This window comes from Aulostomus chinensis, chromosome 8 (genome assembly GCF_037954235.1).
Source record: "Aulostomus chinensis isolate RoL2024-O1b breed Wild chromosome 8, RoL_Achi_v1.0, whole genome shotgun sequence".
Classification (NCBI taxonomy): Eukaryota; Metazoa; Chordata; class Actinopteri; order Syngnathiformes; family Aulostomidae; genus Aulostomus; species Aulostomus chinensis.
Window position 1 is genome coordinate 30104788 of NC_141327.1, and position 18573 is coordinate 30123360.

Here is an 18573-nt window from a genome sequence, read left to right on the forward strand (position 1 = left end):
TAATACAGTAACCTCTATTTCCCTGTGTCTTTGATGTGAATTAAAATCTCAAATGATATTTTTAATTTCCATTCAGGAAAATGTTCTCATCATTAATAATCAGTGGTGGACAGCAACGTTTAATACTTCTACTTTAGTACTGCGCTTTTACACATTTTTTGAGTATTTGTACTAGAGAAGATGCTTATTTGGAAACCTTTAACTGTCCTTTTACTACATTTTTAAGACAAATATGAAGTTTTTCATTACTTTTAATCATGAAACTTTGACATCAGCTGTTGTTTTAAACGTGATTGGCTGCTGTTGTGTTCCTCAGGAAGAAAAAAAGTGATAATTGGTTAAATCAAATTGCATTTGTTGTTTTGCTTTTTAATACTTAATACAAAGGTTTTTTTAAATGTGGTTGAGCCACTTTCCCTCGGAGTGGAATATATTTGACCAGGTGTATTTATGGAATACTGGACATGGTTTGTATTCATTTGTATTCAATATTTTCACGTCTTACTCGGTGACATCTGAGGAAACGCCAGTCCTCCGGCGTAGAGAAGTGCGGTGTCCAGCAGGTGGCAGCAGAGAGCCTCGTGTACGAAGCCCGCCGAAGAAGCCACCGCCGCTCTCCTGCTGCGGTGCATGACGGTCGGTGTACCGGTTGTGTCTTCCGCTGTGTGTCCTGCTGTTTCCCTCCCGGTTTCTCCGGTGCTTCTGCGATGGTGAAAGGTAGAAACAACGGCTGCTGTGTTTCACACGACAGGTACGGAAGCGACCGAGTCCCCAGTGTTTATTTCTGTTTCCTGTCGCCTGTCAGTGGTGGCTAACTGCTCGGCTAACCTGTTAGCAGCAGTCTACGTGTAATCACCGCTGGACTTATTGATAACATTAGCTTAGCATTAGCTTTGGCCAGGGCTGCTACTGCCTGGAACTTAAGCATTCGTGCTATTGATTTTCCAAGGGGTTACGCTCTGTTATTTTGTTCCAAGTAGATGCGGACTGTTGGGTGGATGGGTGTAGCTGCAGGCGGTGAATGCACCTGAGTTAAGATAATGCTACCTTGCTAGCTCCGGTCACAGCTGCTGTCATTCACTAACCTGCTCAACAAAAACAAAACCGTCGAGTTCACGAGTCGCTTGACGTTTAGTGAGATAACGAGTGATTCAGACCCTCGAAGGGTGAAAGACTGGTCCGATGGCGCTTCTCTCCTGATCACTGGTGCTTTTTAACAGTTGAGTCGCTACATTGAACTCATTCTACCGGTGCTCTAGGTTTGTTGTGGAGTTTTTTTGTCATTCATATCAATGTAATCTAAGCGGGAACATGAATTAGATGTCAGCGTTTTAGTTGTTTCAGTGGAAGGAATATTTACGTTTCTGTTTCTTTCATTTTGTTGGACAAATCGTGATGAAAACACAGAAAGAAACATGTTTTTATCAGCTGTAAGAAGACGGACCTGCAAGCCTAAATTTAGATTTGAGATGGTCAAAGTTTTATTTCAGTGTGCAGCATCAAAGTTCCCAAAGCAGCTCACTTCTTGAAAAACTAAATCGGCCAGCTGTTTCTATTTTTACCTTAAAGTCTCAGTGTGTTTGGAAGCTTTGATCAGTCTGGCTGTCTGAGAGGAAGTTACTGATGTGAAACCAAAGCAGCTGGAACAGCAGTGGTAATTGATGTTTCCTCTGAGCCGCACATCAGCCAGTGGCGTGAACATCAGACGGTCCTACACAAACTGCTGGAGCAGTCAGACCCAACTGTCAGCATGAAAGAACTCTTCACGTGCTGGGCAGCTCAGTCGCACTGAAGCCCCATGATTTAAGCTTGATAGTAAAACAGCTGAAGCCCTGAGCTTCCGTGCCTTGTCAGGAGACTTTTAATGAATTTAACAACATCATGTGGGCTAAAGTTGTGATAAAAGTGCCACTGCGTTTCAGATCCCCGTGATCCAGCATCGGTCACTTCCCTCAGCGAGCTGATTTAAAGCAGCTGGATGGACTCAAAGCTGCTTGATCAGACTCTGAATGAGAATCATGGTTCCACTCAGATTCTTGTTTGTCAGCCGAGCGAACTGTGAACGAGTTCTTCAGGTGCTGCAGACGTGGCGCAAACATTCAACTGCCGATGAACTTTGAGATCGTCACTACGCCGCTCTGAACCTGCTGCACTCAAACACGGATTAGAGAAACGCGTTCAGTTCTGGATCTGCTGCCTGAATGACTCAGACCAGGTTCTGTTTGCTGCAGCGACTCAAACCCTCTGTTAGCGATGGGGATGACGGGAGCAGACGGGAGTCTGTTGGTCTCAGTGATGCCTGGTTGGGATGAAGAGTCTCTATAATTCTTTGCTGTCCATTTTGAAGTCGATTCTCAATAAGTCACAGACGTAAGTGATGTTGCCCTGTAGGATCCGTATGTGCACGGATGTTTTGGTTGAGGTTCCATTGCCTTCACAAACACAAACACTGGTTACACAAAAATCTTTAAAAATGACAAGGAAACTATGAGGTGGGGCCAGACGAATGAGGATCGGCCAACTGATACATCGGCCGTTCTTCCCACGTTGCATCACACGCACATCGTATCCGTGTGTATTTTTCTTACGTGTCGATACTTAAAAATCTTTTTTGGGGACATAAAATGCAGAAAATGTTGGCATTGCTGTAACGTGGTGAATGGCCAGCAGAGGGTGTTCTAAAGCCTTCACCTTGACTATTTTATATTCGTCTTTATTTATATGGTCATTTATGACAGTGTTATATTTATGAATAAAGGGTGGGTTTTTTTGTTTCAGAAACACTTCTTCACTTTTATGTAGTCATATTGGTACAAAATTTAACAGCTAAAATCGCGATTGTGTCATATTGCCTTTGTTTGAGCACTTCAATGAAAGACAAATCTAATTTTTGGCGTGCGTGCGTGTCTTCAGCTAGCCTCCTGGGAGGACAGTCCCAATGTCATGGCCTCCAGCCACAGCTCTTCCCCAGTGCTTCATTCCCGTGGCGGTGGAGGCCGAGATGGGATCCATCACAAGGAGCGGGACTTCTCGCCTCCTCGCTGCCGGCCCCTTCGCTCCCTACCTGATGTCTGCCCCAAGGAGCCCACTGGTGGGAACACCTATTGACGAGTCCATCAGTTTGTTTTCCATTGTTGTTCATTAAATGAAATACAAAATAAGATAAGATATCTAACGTCCTCTAAGATATAAAATGGAGAGAAAAAGCAACAAATGTTTGAATCGAACGATTCACCTGCTGCCAGTCATCATTTTACTGCTCGTCTTGACAGCTGAGAAGTTGTTGAATAACTGATGTCTGTGCTGATGCCAGGAGAGGGGCGTGGCCTCTGTGATGGCCCATCCGTGGTGGCGGAACACGACAGGTGGACAGTGTACAGCTCCAAGGTCAACCTCCCCGCTGCACTAAATGACCCGCGGCTCGCCAAACGGGAGTCCGACTTTTTCACTAAAACATGGGGTGTGGACTTCGCGGAGACGGAGGTGATGCCCTCGTTCTACCTCCCCAACATCACCAGGGAACACTTCGGGCCGTACGCTCAGGAGATGGCTCAGGTAACCTCCACTCCCTCAGCTGCTCCGCCACCGTGATGCTGAGGAACGTAACATGTCGGCGAGCCCAGTATTTCGCCCTCAGCACTGCCTTTTATTTCTGGTATTTTGCCAAAATATCAACTTTAACCAACACATAATGGTCCTTTTTCTCTATTACAGCCTGGAAATATCTGGCATTTTCTAAATCCTTTAAAAGCTTCGTGGATAACCCGATACAATAGTCAGCATCCACTGAATTGGGCCTCCACTCATGTATGCGTGGGGTCATTTGGACCCTCATTTTAGTCTTACAGACAGACAGAAAAGCCTGATGGGTGTTGGTGACTCAGCGCTCCGTCTGATGGATTTCAAAGTGATAAACTCCCCCACTGACTTATTTTCTTGTATTTTGTGTATTTGTTTTACGTCTTTATTCCACCAAGCTATGCTGAGCTGTCTTCTTTTAATAACTGATAAAATGATAACAAGGTGACTCGTGTTTCATCTCGTTCGTCTGATCTTTGTTCTGATGTGTAAAACTGAGTTAGCGGCCGCTATTTTTACACAATGCCTCTGTGCAGAGTTTTCTTTCCTGAAGACAAAGCCATGAGTTATTTTTTCACGAAAGTAACGTCCGGTTTCTTTGTGCTTCATCTCCACTCGAGAGGCATCCTGGTCCAAATGGCACTTTAATTATACTTATTCTGCTTCCTCCTGCCGAGGTCCTGAACTTGATCGAGAATCAGAGTTGAACATTCAGCAGCTTTGTGTTCTACGTGGGTTTGACGTGTGTTGTTGATCTCTCTGTGGTTTCACTTCCACACTGAGGCGCTTTGACTTTTTTCTGTTCCTGGTGGCGTTTTAGTCTTTCACAAATGAAATGCTTCCTGCTTGTGCTTGGGACCGATGCCCTCATTCAGTCTAACAATGAGAAGCACAGCAGTGTCGCATTCCTCCGCTGCTTCCTCATGACTGCAACGCTCTTGTTGATTGTTCTCGTTCGACTCAACAGGTCCAGCGACCTTCAGACGTATTACAGGGTTTGAATCTCTGACACTCGGCCGCACCGATAAGTCACAGATGAATCGGTGTCTGTGTCCACGTGGCTCCTGATAAATACTTTATTTTTTACAAAACATAATTCAGAAAAATCTGCTTCCAGTGTTTTCACAACTATCACAGTCTCAGAGAATTTTAATATTCAAGTACGCTGATGTCATTCTGGTTTATTAAATGTATTTTTAAACTGTAGTTTTCTGGAGAGTACTTCATCTAGATGTTGAGAGTACTTCGTTTTGATGTCGGGGAGTACTAGGTGTAGATGTGGGGGAGCACTAGGTGTAGATGTGGGGGAGTACTAGGTGTAGATGTGGGGGAGCACTAGGTGTAGATGTGGGGGAGTACTAGGTGTAGATGTGGGGGAGCACTAGGTGTAGATGTGGGGGAGAACTAGGTGTAGATGTGGGGGAGCACTAGGTGTAGATGTGGGGGAGCACTAGGTGTAGATGTGGGGGAGCACTAGGTGTAGATGTGGGGGAGTACTAGGTGTAGATGTGGGGGAGAAGTAGGTGTAGATGTGGGGGAGAAGTAGGTGTAGATGTGGGGGAGCACTAGGTGTAGATGTGGGGGAGCAGTAGGTGTAGATGTGGGGGAGCACTAGGTGTAGATGTGGGGGAGCACTAGGTGTAGATGTGGGGGAGTACTAGGTGTAGATGTGGGGGAGAAGTAGGTGTAGATGTGGGGGAGCACTAGGTGTAGATGTGGGGGAGAAGTAGGTGTAGATGTGGGGGAGCACTAGGTGTAGATGTGGGGGAGCACTAGGTGTAGATGTGGGGGAGAAGTAGGTGTAGATGTGGGGGAGCACTAGGTGTAGATGTGGGGGAGCAGTAGGTGTAGATGTGGGGGAGAAGTAGGTTTAGATGTGCGGGAGCACTAGGTGTAGATGTGGGGGAGTACTAGGTGTAGATGTGGGGGAGAACTAGGTGTAGATGTGGGGGAGCACTAGGTGTAGATGTGGGGGAGAACTAGGTGTTGATGTGGGGGAGCACTAGGTGTAGATGTGGGGGAGAACTAGGTGTAGATGTGGGGGAGCACTAGGTGTAGATGTGGGGGAGCACTAGGTGTAGATGTGGGGGAGTACTAGGTGTAGATGTGGGGGAGCACTAGGTGTAGATGTGGGGGAGCACTAGGTGTAGATGTGGGGGAGAAGTAGGTGTAGATGTGGGGGAGCACTAGGTGTAGATGTGGGGGAGCACTAGGTGTAGATGTGGGGGAGCACTAGGTGTAGATGTGGGGGAGAAGTAGGTGTAGATGTGGGGGAGCACTAGGTGTAGATGTGGGGGAGAAGTAGGTGTAGATGTGGGGGAGTACTTTATGTTCAGGTGTCCCTGTCTTTCAGAGGGAGCGGGTTCACGAGCGCTGTAAGACGATCTGTCCCAACAAAGACGACGTGGACGCCGTCTCCAGTGTCACCACAAACCACGGTATGAATTATTGATGTCCCTCCTCCTGTAAGGCGACTTGTGAAAACACTGATCACCGCCGAACTCTGCGTTCCTGCCCGCCCTCTCGGCCTCCTCGGGTCGGACCATGTGACCAGACCAGCGTCACCTGACACACCAGCAGCTTTTTCAGTTTACATCCCTCAGTTTGATTCATCACTGAGGAAATGAAGGTCATTCGATGTGCGGGAGCGTCAGCACTCGACGGACGCAGGACAGCAGAGTTGCTGTTGATGCTCGGTTTTATCTGCTCATCCATGTTAAAATGTGTATCGTCTCCTTCTTGTTGGTCAGCGATAAAAGCAGCTTCCATGTTTAGATCGTGAAATACACTCCAACACAAGCGACTGTCTCACTCATCTGGAGATTTTTCTTCTCTCCTTCAGAAAAATCCAGAGCGGAGCTGGAACAAGTCCCCAAGGTAACACGCTCCTGTGCTTCAGCTGGACGATGGCAGCACACCAGCTTTTTTAAGACTCCTCTTTGGTTTAAACTCTACTGTTTCGAGTCTTCTCCTTCCTGCTGTCTTGGTTTCTGTCACCAGACTTTGAGCTGGACTCCTCACATCCCAACCTCTGAGTCTCATTGTAGTTTTAAAACTTCTCTGCCAGTAACTTTTCCATGGGGTAGAGCAGCTAATGCTAATGTTCAGAGCACCTGCCTTCATCAGGTGTGGTTGATCGGGTGATGTGTAGATGCCTCATAGCTAGCTTGATATTTACTAGCTCAGCTCTGCGTGTTGGGCGTCTCTGTGACCCTGTGTTTTGCTCCATTGTCCTCTAGATCTTTATGAAGCCTGAGTTTGCTCTGGAGGACCCCGCCACCTTCAACGCCGTCCTGCCATGGTCGCACTTCAACAGCGCAGGTGGGAAAAGCAGCAGAGATGTGGCATCCTCCAAACTGCTGCAAGAGAAGGTGAACACACACGTTAGCACACACACACACACACACACACACACACAAAGCGTGGCTGTGTACTCATAGTTCAGGTACAAGGGTCCAAAAATACTTTTTTTTTTTTTTTTTGGAAAAACATCAATCCTGAATATTTGTTCATAGCGATACCTCTCATACCCTATCATTCACTTGCTCCTTTTCCACACACACACACACACACACACACACACACACACACACACCACTGCTTGAAACATTGCAGAAGAAGCTGAAAGCAAACCCTTGACAGGCTGGAGACACAAGGCTCGCGACAGCGTGTAAAAGGTCTGATGACATCAAAAGTTGCACTTTATGTGAAACAGGAATGTAAAAACATCTGCACAGCCACTAAATGAGGCCAGTAATCAGTGGATCAGTGAGGAAAGATTTCACCAACCAGAGCTCAGGTATGGAAGCCCTGACTCCACCTGCCGTCAGGCCTCATTTCAACACCCACATGTCAGAATCTTTTTGGATGCTTAGGAAGCAGGCAGATGGACAGGCTTTCATGAGGTGTTAATCAGTAGCTTCTCTGCTCCCGCCAGCTGAGTCACTACCTGGACGTGGTGGAGGTCAGTATCGCCCGGCAGATCTCGCTGCGCTCGGAGGCATTTTTTCACGCCATGTCCTCCCAGCACGAGCTGCAGGACCGGCTGCAGGAGACACAGCGAGCTGTGGCCGTCCTGCGGGGTCGGACCACTGCCATTGACAGGGTCATGTGCCAGGGGCCCTTGCAAGCCCTCCGCACCGCTCTGACTCGCAACAACTGCGTGAAGCTGCACAACAAGCTGAAGCTGATGGCGGCGGTGCACCAGACGCAGCCCACTGTGCAGCTGCTGCTCTCCACCTCCGAGTTTGTTGGCGCGCTGGAGCTCATCGCCACCACGAAGGAGGTTCTGCAGCAGGAGCTGCAGGGCATCCACAGCTTCAGGTGGGTTGACACAATTCCTGTAAATTCAGTCAAAGTCACCGCGTGGCCTAAGGACAGTTCTCACAAAGACGCGAACGCGATCGTTCATCCTGGATGTTTTGAGTTATCCAGAGTTTTCTTTCAGACTGATGTGAGCTGTTGGTGTGGTGTGTCCCGCAGACATCTGGGCTCGCAGCTGTGTGAGCTGGAGAAGCTGATTGATAAGATGATGGTGGAGGACTTCAGCATGTACGCGCGCAGTGACCTGAACCGCAGCCTGAAGGACGACCCACAGGTCCCGGAGAAGGTCTGGAACAACAACACTCATATTATTATTATTATATTATTATTCTGCTCGCCTCTGTTATTCATCCAATCTGGAAATATTATGAATTATATGAACACTATGAAGCATGAATTACAAAAAATTAGTAAACAGAAATATAATCACCAAGTTCAGCTCCATCGGTGGGGTCACTGTTCAGCAGGTTTCTTGTCTCTGGAACAGCAAGTTAGCAAAGGTAACCAAGGTTAGCAGGGCTGGATTCTTATCTCCGCTAAATGAACCCTAATTGTAGTCACATTCTGAGAAAGAGTCACATGATATGGAAACGGTCACCAACTTCCTTGGAGCGTTCCCAGAGGTCCGTGTTCTGGGGCTTCATAGGTTCTAGGGTTGTGTGGATGTGAAGAATAAGATCTGGAATTGAAGCCTGGCTGGTGGGGATTTTTTCATCAGGCTGTTTTATACGTCCTGAGGAGAGTAGAGGAAGACCTGTACCGCCGCTGGGTAGCGTGATGATGAGGAGAGAGCAGACAAACATCTAGACTCAGGAGCTCAGGTTGCTGTTTCAGACAGAAACAAAGCCTGATGGGTCTCAAATGGACCCTCCTGACCGCCATTCAGCCGTCAAACGACAGCTCAGTGGAGCTGCCAGTTAGAACCTGATTTCGTGGAAAGAGTTCGTTTACACTGACGGTTGAACTTGACATTGATGTGAACTGTATTTAATCTGCTCATCACAGGTTCTCAATCCAAACACTGTCTCACTGAAGGTGGGCCCCCCCATGCACACACACACGCACATGAACACACACACACCTGCTGTGTGAATCAGGTTCAGTGTGGATCAGTGATTCAGCAAATCTTTTTATGGAACTCAATCTCTCTGCACGTTTGTTTCACTGTGCTTGGTGTCCCAGGTGGGCGGGGTTAACTGCTCAGCAGGTGTTTGTTCAGCCAATCAGCTGACGGAACGATTTTGCGCTGCTGTGTTGAATCTGTTTGATTGATGGGGGAATAATCTCTGGGCTTGAGCAGTAGTTGACGTTTGTCTTCCCTCTTCTAATCACTGAGATGCATAATTCTCATATGTAATAACTCATAAATGATGATTATGATTCTATCAGTTTATTATTCTGAGTTCTGGCCCGAACACTAGAAGGTTCTGATCCTGGGTCTGGTGCTGTATATTTGTCCTTAATCTCGGGAACAAGTCTTGATTTGATGTAAACAAACCTGGAACACTGTTGCCTGGGGATGTTGTTCTTAAAGTGTGTGTGTGTGTGTGTGTGTGTGTGTGTGTGTGTGTGTGTGTGTTGTAGGAGCGTCTGGAGTCGTTGGTCTTCGGCCTCCTGAGGCAGAGGAAGTTGGACTTCCTGGACATCTACAGTGAGGAGATGATCATGGCGGCGAAGGCCATTGTCACTCAGGTACCGCGACCGTCCCTCAAATCACAGTGGCAACAATAACGGTAACATCGAGCCGCTCGAGTGTCTCTGGAACATCCTGGAATCGTTGTATCACCTCAATCATGTTTGTGGATGTAAACGATTTTAAAAACTATTGACATGATTTTGAACCCAAGCAGTTAAGTGTCAGGTCCTGGATTTTGTAAATCACTTCTTGATGTTTTGATTCTGATGTGTTTCTGCAGTTTAAATCTGGGTAACATTGCTGGTCGTGTTTTTTGTTTTTTTTAACTCTAAACGCTCATGTGATCACTGGGATTGATCTGACTTTACGCGCTGTAGATGTGGGACGATGAAATCTGAATATAATCTCCTGTACGTTGATTTGCATGTTGAACAGGTTTTGTTTTGATTGATTGATTAATGAAGATGACTCTATTATCACTTGGACACGTTTTCTCTCCGGGCTGCCGTGTCATCATGGTCATCTGATGGCAGCCGCACACGTGTGCATCTTTCAAACATTTGTAAGTTTTGGTGATGAGAAACCGATTTGTTTGTGTTTGTAGTGTGTAGCAGAAAGTGTTTTCCACATTGAAGAAATCGACACCGAAGTTGTCACGAAGTAAGTAACCATCAAATGAACTCAAATGAGTCCATCGGTATGGTAGTGATAGTGATGATGGTCATGATCCGACTGTGGTTAGAAAGGTAGAAAATCCCTCATTGATTTCAGTGTCTGGCGCCACCTCATGGCAATGTCAAGAACAACACCCTCTGCTCCATGTGGGCGGTTTCTGACATTCGGTCATCCCAGGTAGAGGAATGAAGGGATGGTGAAGTACACACCTGTGAACCTGTTAGATGCTGATCCTCGTGACACGTTGAAGTTCCTCTTATTGACAGAGACTGAAACCAAACCTCCAGAGTTGAGGATTCAAGGCGCTGGAGTTGGAAACGTTAGAATCACACACGGACTGCAACCCTTGAAGGTCCACCAAATTTGTCACTGAGCGCTTCTAATAATCCAAGCGAGGCAGAAACTAGGAACCCAGCAAACTTAGACTGAAACTCAGGAATGATGAGGGTGAAAATGAGCCAATTTATTTGTACTTATTATTTTATTTATTTAAGGCAAGTGAGGCCTTTGCTGCTGTAGGAAGCTACCGCAGTGTCACTGCGCTCATCCTTGTATGTGTCCTGAGCTCTTATTTAAAGGTGTGTGTGCTTCCTGAAGGTTGGCTGACCAGATGCGTCTGATGACCTTCCCTCAGTGGTTCGAGCTGCTGAAAAATGTCTTTGAGGGTTTTCTTCTCTTCCTTCAGAGGATGAAGGTGGGTCAGAACCTCCTGAGCTCTCCTCTCGTCGCCGCTGTCATGACGCACCACTGGAAAAACAGTTTGAACAGACAAGTGTTAATGGTGACACCTTGCTCTCTGTCAGGCCACGCTGAACGTGATCAGGGTTGTGGTTCTAGAAGTTCTGGACTCCAACCAGAAGAGCCAGCAGGTCAAGGAGGCGGCGTTAGAGGCTTCGGGTCAGGAGCCGTCACATGTCCTGCCGCAGCTGCAAGGGGAGGCGGAGCTGGCCTACCTCACACATGAGGGCTTGTTCATCAGTGACGCCCTGAACGAGGCCCAGCAGCAGCAGCAAGTCCAGGACCTGAGCTCAGCCACGAGCTCCAGGACCCAGCTGGGCTGGGCAGAACCCGACCTGGCCTCGGTGACCAGGGAGGCGTGTGCCAGCAGAGAGCAGAGCTTCATGTTGGTCACTTGTCTTCTATCATCTTCTCAGTCCAGAATAATCGCTGATTATTTTGATTATCATTTGCTGGTTCCTTGAAGATCAGCTGAGTTCATTGTTCATCATTTATGGCAGAAATGAAGTCGTTGTGTGTTGGACTGTTGGAGAGACAAAAGCAGCTTTCTGAACACGACTTGTTGGGGTCTCGTCATGTGATGAGCATTACCTTGAATTTATAGACTAAAGGACAATCTGCAGATTAATGGAGGTGAAAATAACGGTAGTTTCAGCGCTAATTCAACTTGAGACGGCGCCGGGAGACGGCAGCCTGCTGCAGTGGCTCTGACTGTCTTACCTTAATTCACATAAAGAATCAACACAAGATGGAGCTGAAGGTGTCGCGTATTTTTTGTATCGTAGCTTTGACTGATTTCAGTTTTAACAGAAGTTGTGACGTAGATGCGAGCTGACCGGTGACGACAGACCCCTGACGTCCGTCGATGACTCGTCTCAGTTGCTAAACCGTGACGGGCTTTGTTTCAGGTCCGGTGAGAACATGATGCCCACCGACCTGGAGCTGAACCGGATGCTCAACAACATCCAAGAGCTGCTGTACAACGCCTCTGACGTCAGCCATGACCGCTGTGTCAAAGTACTCACAACGAGAGCCAAGGTACGATATGACCTCTGACCTCCCAGCTCTGGTGAACTCTTCACTCTGTCCCTCCCGATCTGGTTCTGATCTGATACCAGCGGGTTCAAAATCGACAGTATACGTGAGTGAACCAGGCTACGTGTCGGATGTGTGAACGTAGACCCATTCTGCGTTCTGTGTTGATCAGACTTGAAGACTTGGACGCTAATGCTAACAAATGACTGAGCGTTTTAAAAGAGATTTCACATTGGCCCACATGAACATGGAAACAAAGACCAAAACAACCAAGTTATGAGTTGATGCCTGCTGATTGAGCAGTTTTAGCCATCAGAGGAGTTTCTGTGACTTGAATCAGAACCAGAACAGAGCGTCTCTATTCAAAAGGAGGCAGCAGTGTAATTGGTGGAAACTTAAGCTGGTTATTATTTGAACATTTTCAATAATTCCTCTGATTGAATACATAGGGTAGCACAAAGAACTATCAACACTAAAAAAACAAAAAAAACTTTTATTTAGAGCTGTTTTTCGATTTAATCTTTTTTTATATGTCAGCGAATAAAAAGGGAACTTGTGTCTCGGTCAAAGTCCAGCTGGTGAAGGTTCGTTGTCTCTGACAGGACGGCTCCCTGGAGCGCCTGAGCTCGGCCGAGTTCGTCGGCCTCTCTCAAGCGGTAGAGGGTTTTGTCCGGGACACAGAGGAGCTGTGTGGCAGGCGCAGCGTCTCCCTGAGGGGGGCGCTGCACAGTCAAGCCAACCGTTTCGTCCACCGCTTCCATGAAGAGCGCAAGACAAAACTCAGGTACCTGGCAGCAGGAGTACGAGGGGTGGCGATGAGGGTAGGTGATGATGTTGATATTTAATTGTCCCGTGTGTCCCTGCAGTCTTCTCCTGGATAACGAGCGCTGGAAGCAGGCAGAAGTTCCTGCTGAGTTTCAGGATCTGGTGAACTCCATCGCTGACGGCAGAATAACACTACCAGAGCGTAAAACCCCAGGTACCTGAAACCTTCACATGCTGCCCACAGTCATAAGACACAGAAGTAACGTCTACATACGGAGTCAGAGTGAGACCTCCTGCATGTTCACCTCCAAAAATAAGGAAACATTCCACATTCGACCAAAATTTGATCAAACTCAAACATCAAAATGCAACTGTACAACGTAATCGATCTCAGTAAATCAATGACAAGAGATTTAGAGGCACACATTGACTTTTAGCTTAGCACCGTGACTGGTAGTGGGTGGGAAGTGTTAGCATCAGCTAGCTCAGGTCCAGGTTAGTTAGCTTAGCACAATGGCTGGTAGTGGGTGGGAAGTGTTAGCATCAGCTAGCTCAGGTCCAGGTTAGTTAGCTTAGCACAATGGCTGGTAGTGGGTGGGAAGTGTTAGCATCAGCTAGCTCAGGTCCAGGTTAGTTAGCTTAGCACAATGGCTGGTAGTGGGTGGAAGTGTTAGCATCAGCTAGCTCAGGTCCAGGTTAGTTAGCTTAGCCCAATGGCTGGTAGTGGGTGGAAGTGTTAGCATCAGCTAGCTCAGGTCCAGGTTAGTTAGCTTAGCCCAATGGCTGGTAGTGGGTGGGAAGTGTTAGCATCAGCTAGCTCAGGTCCAGGATGCTGGTGTGTCCAGCAGGAATCCTCCTCCTCATCATCAGTAGCAGCAGTCGCTCTTCTAGTCCTCAACAAACCTTTGGTTCTGTTGACCCAAGTTCCAATGGAGCTTTGGAGGTGCTGCGTCAAATCACTGCGCCCAGTCATGAAAGTAGTTCCGGCTACGTGTCTGATTCAGATGTAAAAAAAATACTTCATCCCATTGTACTCTGAACGGAGGGAAACGACCTCCCACACTGTTGGAGGACAAGAGTCTGTTTTTAGGTTTCAGCGCTTTAAAGGTGACCTCACATACATGTGACTTCAGCAGTGGATGAGTTGTGTCTCTGAATGTGTTTTTTTAAATTAAGTTACGGGGTCGGAACCTGGAGAACAGCGCCTCTCACCCTGAGATGGCCGTGGGGCTGAAGACAGAAGTGCAGCTGCAGTTGCTACTTTGTTGTGAAACATAATTTGAAATAATCACGAGAGAGAGACATTCTTGTGCTTGATCTACAGGTCCAGATGACAGGAAGCCCGCAGAGTTTCTCCTGGTTAACGGACAGAAATACGCCGTTGTTGGGTAACTTGCTAGCAATCACATGACAGCACCTGGACATCTTCATGCTAAATAGATGAAAAATCTGAAAATGCCCCGTTTCCTCAGGACGGTCCTGCTGCTGATCCGGATCTTCCTGGAGTACTGTCAATGTGTCAGCGACATCCCAGCCGTCGCCACCGATATGTTGGCACGTCTGTCCGACCTCCTCAAGGTCAGAACCTCCACATGCTTTTGGACCATGTGACCTGAATCTGATTGTGGTTGTTAAGGCGTTGTAAGCCTCGCTAGAACAGGAGAATGAATCCTGGTTCACTTGGTGTGACGTAGCTCAGGATCGGTCCCAGTATTCACGCTTCACTCGTTCAACCTCAGGACGCTTTAGTCAGTTAGTAACATATCTGTTTGTTGCCGTGACAACCAGCAGGTCCTCAAAAAAACGTTGAACGCAGTTTCTCTCTGCAGCACTTCAACTCTCGGAGCTGCCAGCTGGTTCTGGGGGCCGGAGCACTGCAAGTAGTGGGCCTCAAGACCATCACCACGAAAAACCTCGGTACAGCCAGCTACATACACACACCATTGCCATTTCCCCACTGTGGGATGAATATTGGGTAATCTTACACACACTCTTACCATACACACCTGTCAGGTTTGGAGACTGTAAGTGCTAATACATCTGTAGCTGTAGGCTGATGCTAGTGTGTGTGTGTGTGTGTGTGTGTGTGTGTGTGTGTGTGTAGCTTTAGCTTCCCGCTGCCTACAGCTGGTGGTTCTCTACATTCCCATCATCAGATCGCATTTTGAGACCAAACTGCTGCCCAAACAGTTCAGCGTCCTCAGACATTTCGACCACATCACCAAGGTAACGGGTTCAGGGACGCTGTGGTCATTGAATGAAGGGGCTATAGGAGGGAGGGAAGTGCCCTTACTGGTTTCCACCTGACCAGCTGTACTGGGCGTTCAGTGCTGCTGGTTTCGTTCTCAGTGTTTGTGTGGCTGATTGTTGCAGGACTACAACGATCACATCGCTGAGATCTCCGCTAAACTGGTGGCCATCATGGACAGTCTGTTTGAGAAGGTTCTATCCAAGGTGAGATCGTGGGAACCTGCCATGTTCCGCTGGTGCTGCTTTGCTGCTTACCTGATAAAGAATCCCATCATTGATGCTACACCAGGCTCCTGTTTGGTTCCTGAGTTAGGTTTCACTTGCACTACAGCAGGTTAGCTACACAGGCTACAAGGAGGATGATAATGTGACACAAACTCAAGGAAGACAACAACTCCCATGATCCCGCGCTCCTTGAGGATTTCCTCAAACTTCATCTTTTGTTGTACTTTTGATAGAGACCCCTCCAGTGCCTTCCTCTTTGCCTTCAGAAGGAACCTCATAGCGAGAACTGATTAGTTAGCATCACAGCTGTGGTAGTTTTGTAGTCCAGTGAAAGTTAGCATCTCCAGGGTTCCCCAGGGTCACTGACTTGTAGACGAGGGAACCAGACGTTCTAAATTGAGAATTCTCATTCCGCTGCTGTAATTGCCCCCCCCCCCCCCCCCCACACACACACACACACACAGGGTGGTGGACACCAGCAGGGTTGTGGGTTCGAGTCCCATTGAGCTCAGCTGCTTCATGTCGTCTTCTCATTTGTGCAGTATGAAGTGAAAGCTCCGATGCCGTCGGCATGTTTCAGGAACGTCTGCAAGCAGATGGCGAAGATGCATGAAGCCATCAATGAACTTCTACCAGAAGAACAGACGCAGGTGAGGATCTCGCTCCTCAGCCGGCAGCTGCCCTTTGTTCACGCGAGCGTACGACAACGTGACTCATAAACTCATGTGACTGAAGCCGCTGCGGCGTAGTCGGGTTTCTTTTAAGCGTCTGTGACCAGTTGTCCAATCACAGCTGGTGGCGCTCACAGACGTTTGTCATGTGTGCAGATGTTGTTTCTGAGGATCAATGCCAGTTTCAAGATGCATCTGAAGAGGCAGCTGGCTCGCCTGGGGGTGATCAACGACGGAGGACCGCAGCACGGGTAACTCTCACGCCCTTTGACCCCGTGACAAACACATCTCAGAGCAGAAACTCAGATCACGAACTTATGTCCCGCCTTGAGAACTTTACTGTCAACAAACAAAAACCAGAAACAAAGTAGCAAAAACTGAAACAACCCAAACCTGCTGCGACTCAGGTATAACGACGGCCTGTCAGTCTTTGATAAAACTTTATTGATCCCTCAACAGGGAACAGCTCAGAATTACAGTTGGGGAAGGAAGTGAGAGATGAATGGAATTGATTGACAGTTGAAGTATCTGTGAGAGATCCCAACTCGATCACTAACGTTAAGAGTGCTGAAGGTACTACTGTGGTACTATAGGTGCTCTTTACATTTTACTACACCGAGAGGACGTTAAATCCGCCTCCAGGGCTCTGAGTGGCAGCTGCCTCCCTCTGCTTAACTACAACAAACATCCGATCCATTCCAGCCTGAATGTCCTCAGACGTCCTTGTGACTGAATGAACGTGTTAACGTGTGACTGTGGCGGCAGGTTGGTGGTGGTGGACGTGGCCTTCTACACCGAGAACGTCCAGGTGCTGAAGAACCTGGAGCGTCTGGACCTGAACATGGCTGAGATCTGGGAGCAGAAGAGGTGATGGAGGACGGCGTGGGGGCGTCCACAACCGTTTCAGTGACCCACCTGGCAATGGCGGGCCAAACTTAGCGCCGAGGCAGCCAGTGGAGGACGGAGGAGGTCCAGCGGGACCAAAAACACAAACTAGGATTAGCGCAGCGACACGCTTCCTGAAAGACTTGAAGTGACCTGCGGCCTCCTCGTGTCACTGTGCAATTCACAGAAACACTAGTAAGTTATTGAGGCGGTGTCCAGGGAGCACTGGGTGTAGATAACCTTTACCACGTGGTGGGTAAATTAATTATCTGTTCATAGCCTGGCGCGCCGGACGCACACGGCAGCCGACCTTTGGTCTCTGGTTGATGGTTCAGGGTTTCCTCATCCTTGGTCCCTCCAGACCTGCTCATGGATTCTTACTTTTTTATACTTGATTACTTTGCAGACTGTTTGAACCCTGACAAACTGGTCAGAGTTCATTCTCAGAAAATTACAAATCAAAATCAAGACTGTGAAAGCGTCACATCCTGGTACCAAAGTAAATCTCTGATTTGGGGAAATGAACGCTTCAATCGTAGTTTCTTAAATAATCGAGCGACTCGGCGTCACGTCCACTTCTGTAGGAGCTGCAGGACATGAAGCATGAAGTCAAACTGAACTCCACTCCTGGACCGTCTCCTCTCAACTGCGCTTGATTTTAACCTGCATGAACGCAGCAGAGCAGAAACCAGACTTCGATTAGTTCAATGTGATTTAAATCAGAGATGTTCTGATCCGAGTCCTCCGGCACTGGTCGTTCGCTTCAGTCCGACACCGCAGACCAAGGACTTTAAGATGATCTCTGGCCATTTTTTCTTCCTCTTCTCTAAAATAATGTTGGTTGATCCTTTACAAATGCGGTCAGAGAACTTTAAATAATGAGGTCATCACATGTCAAATGAAGGACGCAAGCAAAGATGTTAAAAGCAGACCTGAGCTTTAATCAGACGCACCTTCGTTTCTCCGTCTGCTTGATGGAAATTCTGAACGTTAAAAAATGAATGAAGTTCACGAGTCAGTTATTGATACAATCAAGTCAATCAGGAGCCACACTGATGATCGGCTGACGACACGTCTCACTCTGATGGCACTACACACACGCTCTCGGGTGAAGGCTGGGCAACATGGCGTTCACAGCTGACGCTGACCTGCAGGAGGTGCGTCGGCGGTCACGGGCCGGATCAGCGGCGATGATGATGTTGAGGACCGTATCAGGACATGTTATCATTTTGTTTTATCTCAGGAAAAGTGTTCATTTGAATTATTTCCTCTGCTATCAAGGAAAAAAAGCCTCTGAAATACCAAGTAAACTGAACTGAGATCTGAAGCCAGGGGACGCAGTAGCAACGGTTCTGTGCTCGAGGGACAAATCGGTTCTGATCCAGTGGAGACTCATCATCACTGTTCGCTTCAGAAGTGCCTACGTTTACGTCTGAGCTCCTCTGCAGTGTGCCTGCCATACCACTGTGTGTGTGCGTGCGTGCGTGTGTGAACGAGTTCTGCTGCATGTCTGAGACTCGGTTCAGTTGTCTTGAATCCTTCAAACCTGATGTGAATAAAGCAGGATGTTGAGCAGCTGCTGATGTTCCTGAGTTCTTGGCGCCGCTGGGCGTTGTCTGATTCTTTGCTCCAACCACTGGTTGTAGTTCTAGATTGATCTCTAGTTCAGTGATGAAGTATCAGTACTCCTACTTCATAGGTTGCATGACTGTTGCAGTTTTGTCCCACGTATGTTCGTCACGGGAGGTCGTGTCTGGTGGTCGTGCACAACAAGTGACCCTAATAATCAGG

General features: G+C 47.8%; 1 protein-coding gene across 3 annotated transcripts; it reads left to right on the forward strand.

Annotated features, from left to right (window-relative positions):
- The first annotated feature begins 596 nt into the window (after nt 1-596).
- On the forward strand, nt 597-18374 carry vps54 (VPS54 subunit of GARP complex). 3 transcript variants are annotated; one of them, XM_086212378.1, is made up of 24 exons: nt 597-751; nt 2914-3091; nt 3314-3555; nt 5933-6017; nt 6422-6456; nt 6819-6950; nt 7517-7902; nt 8062-8188; nt 8908-8937; nt 9487-9594; nt 10143-10198; nt 10811-10907; nt 11017-11336; nt 11860-11989; nt 12589-12770; nt 12853-12965; nt 14076-14139; nt 14224-14329; nt 14581-14668; nt 14856-14977; nt 15125-15205; nt 15769-15876; nt 16054-16148; nt 16663-18374. In XM_086212378.1, the coding sequence occupies exons 2-24, from the start codon at nt 2944-2946 to the stop codon at nt 16766-16768; spliced, it is 2961 nt and encodes a 986-aa protein (XP_086068504.1). In that variant the 5' UTR covers nt 597-751; nt 2914-2943; the 3' UTR covers nt 16769-18374. The 3 variants fall into 3 exon arrangements, with proteins under 3 accessions (XP_086068504.1, XP_086068506.1, XP_086068505.1); XM_086212379.1 differs by lacking the exon at nt 597-751 and adding an exon at nt 2007-2370; XM_086212380.1 differs by lacking the exon at nt 8908-8937.
- The last annotated feature ends 199 nt before the right edge of the window (nt 18375-18573 follow it).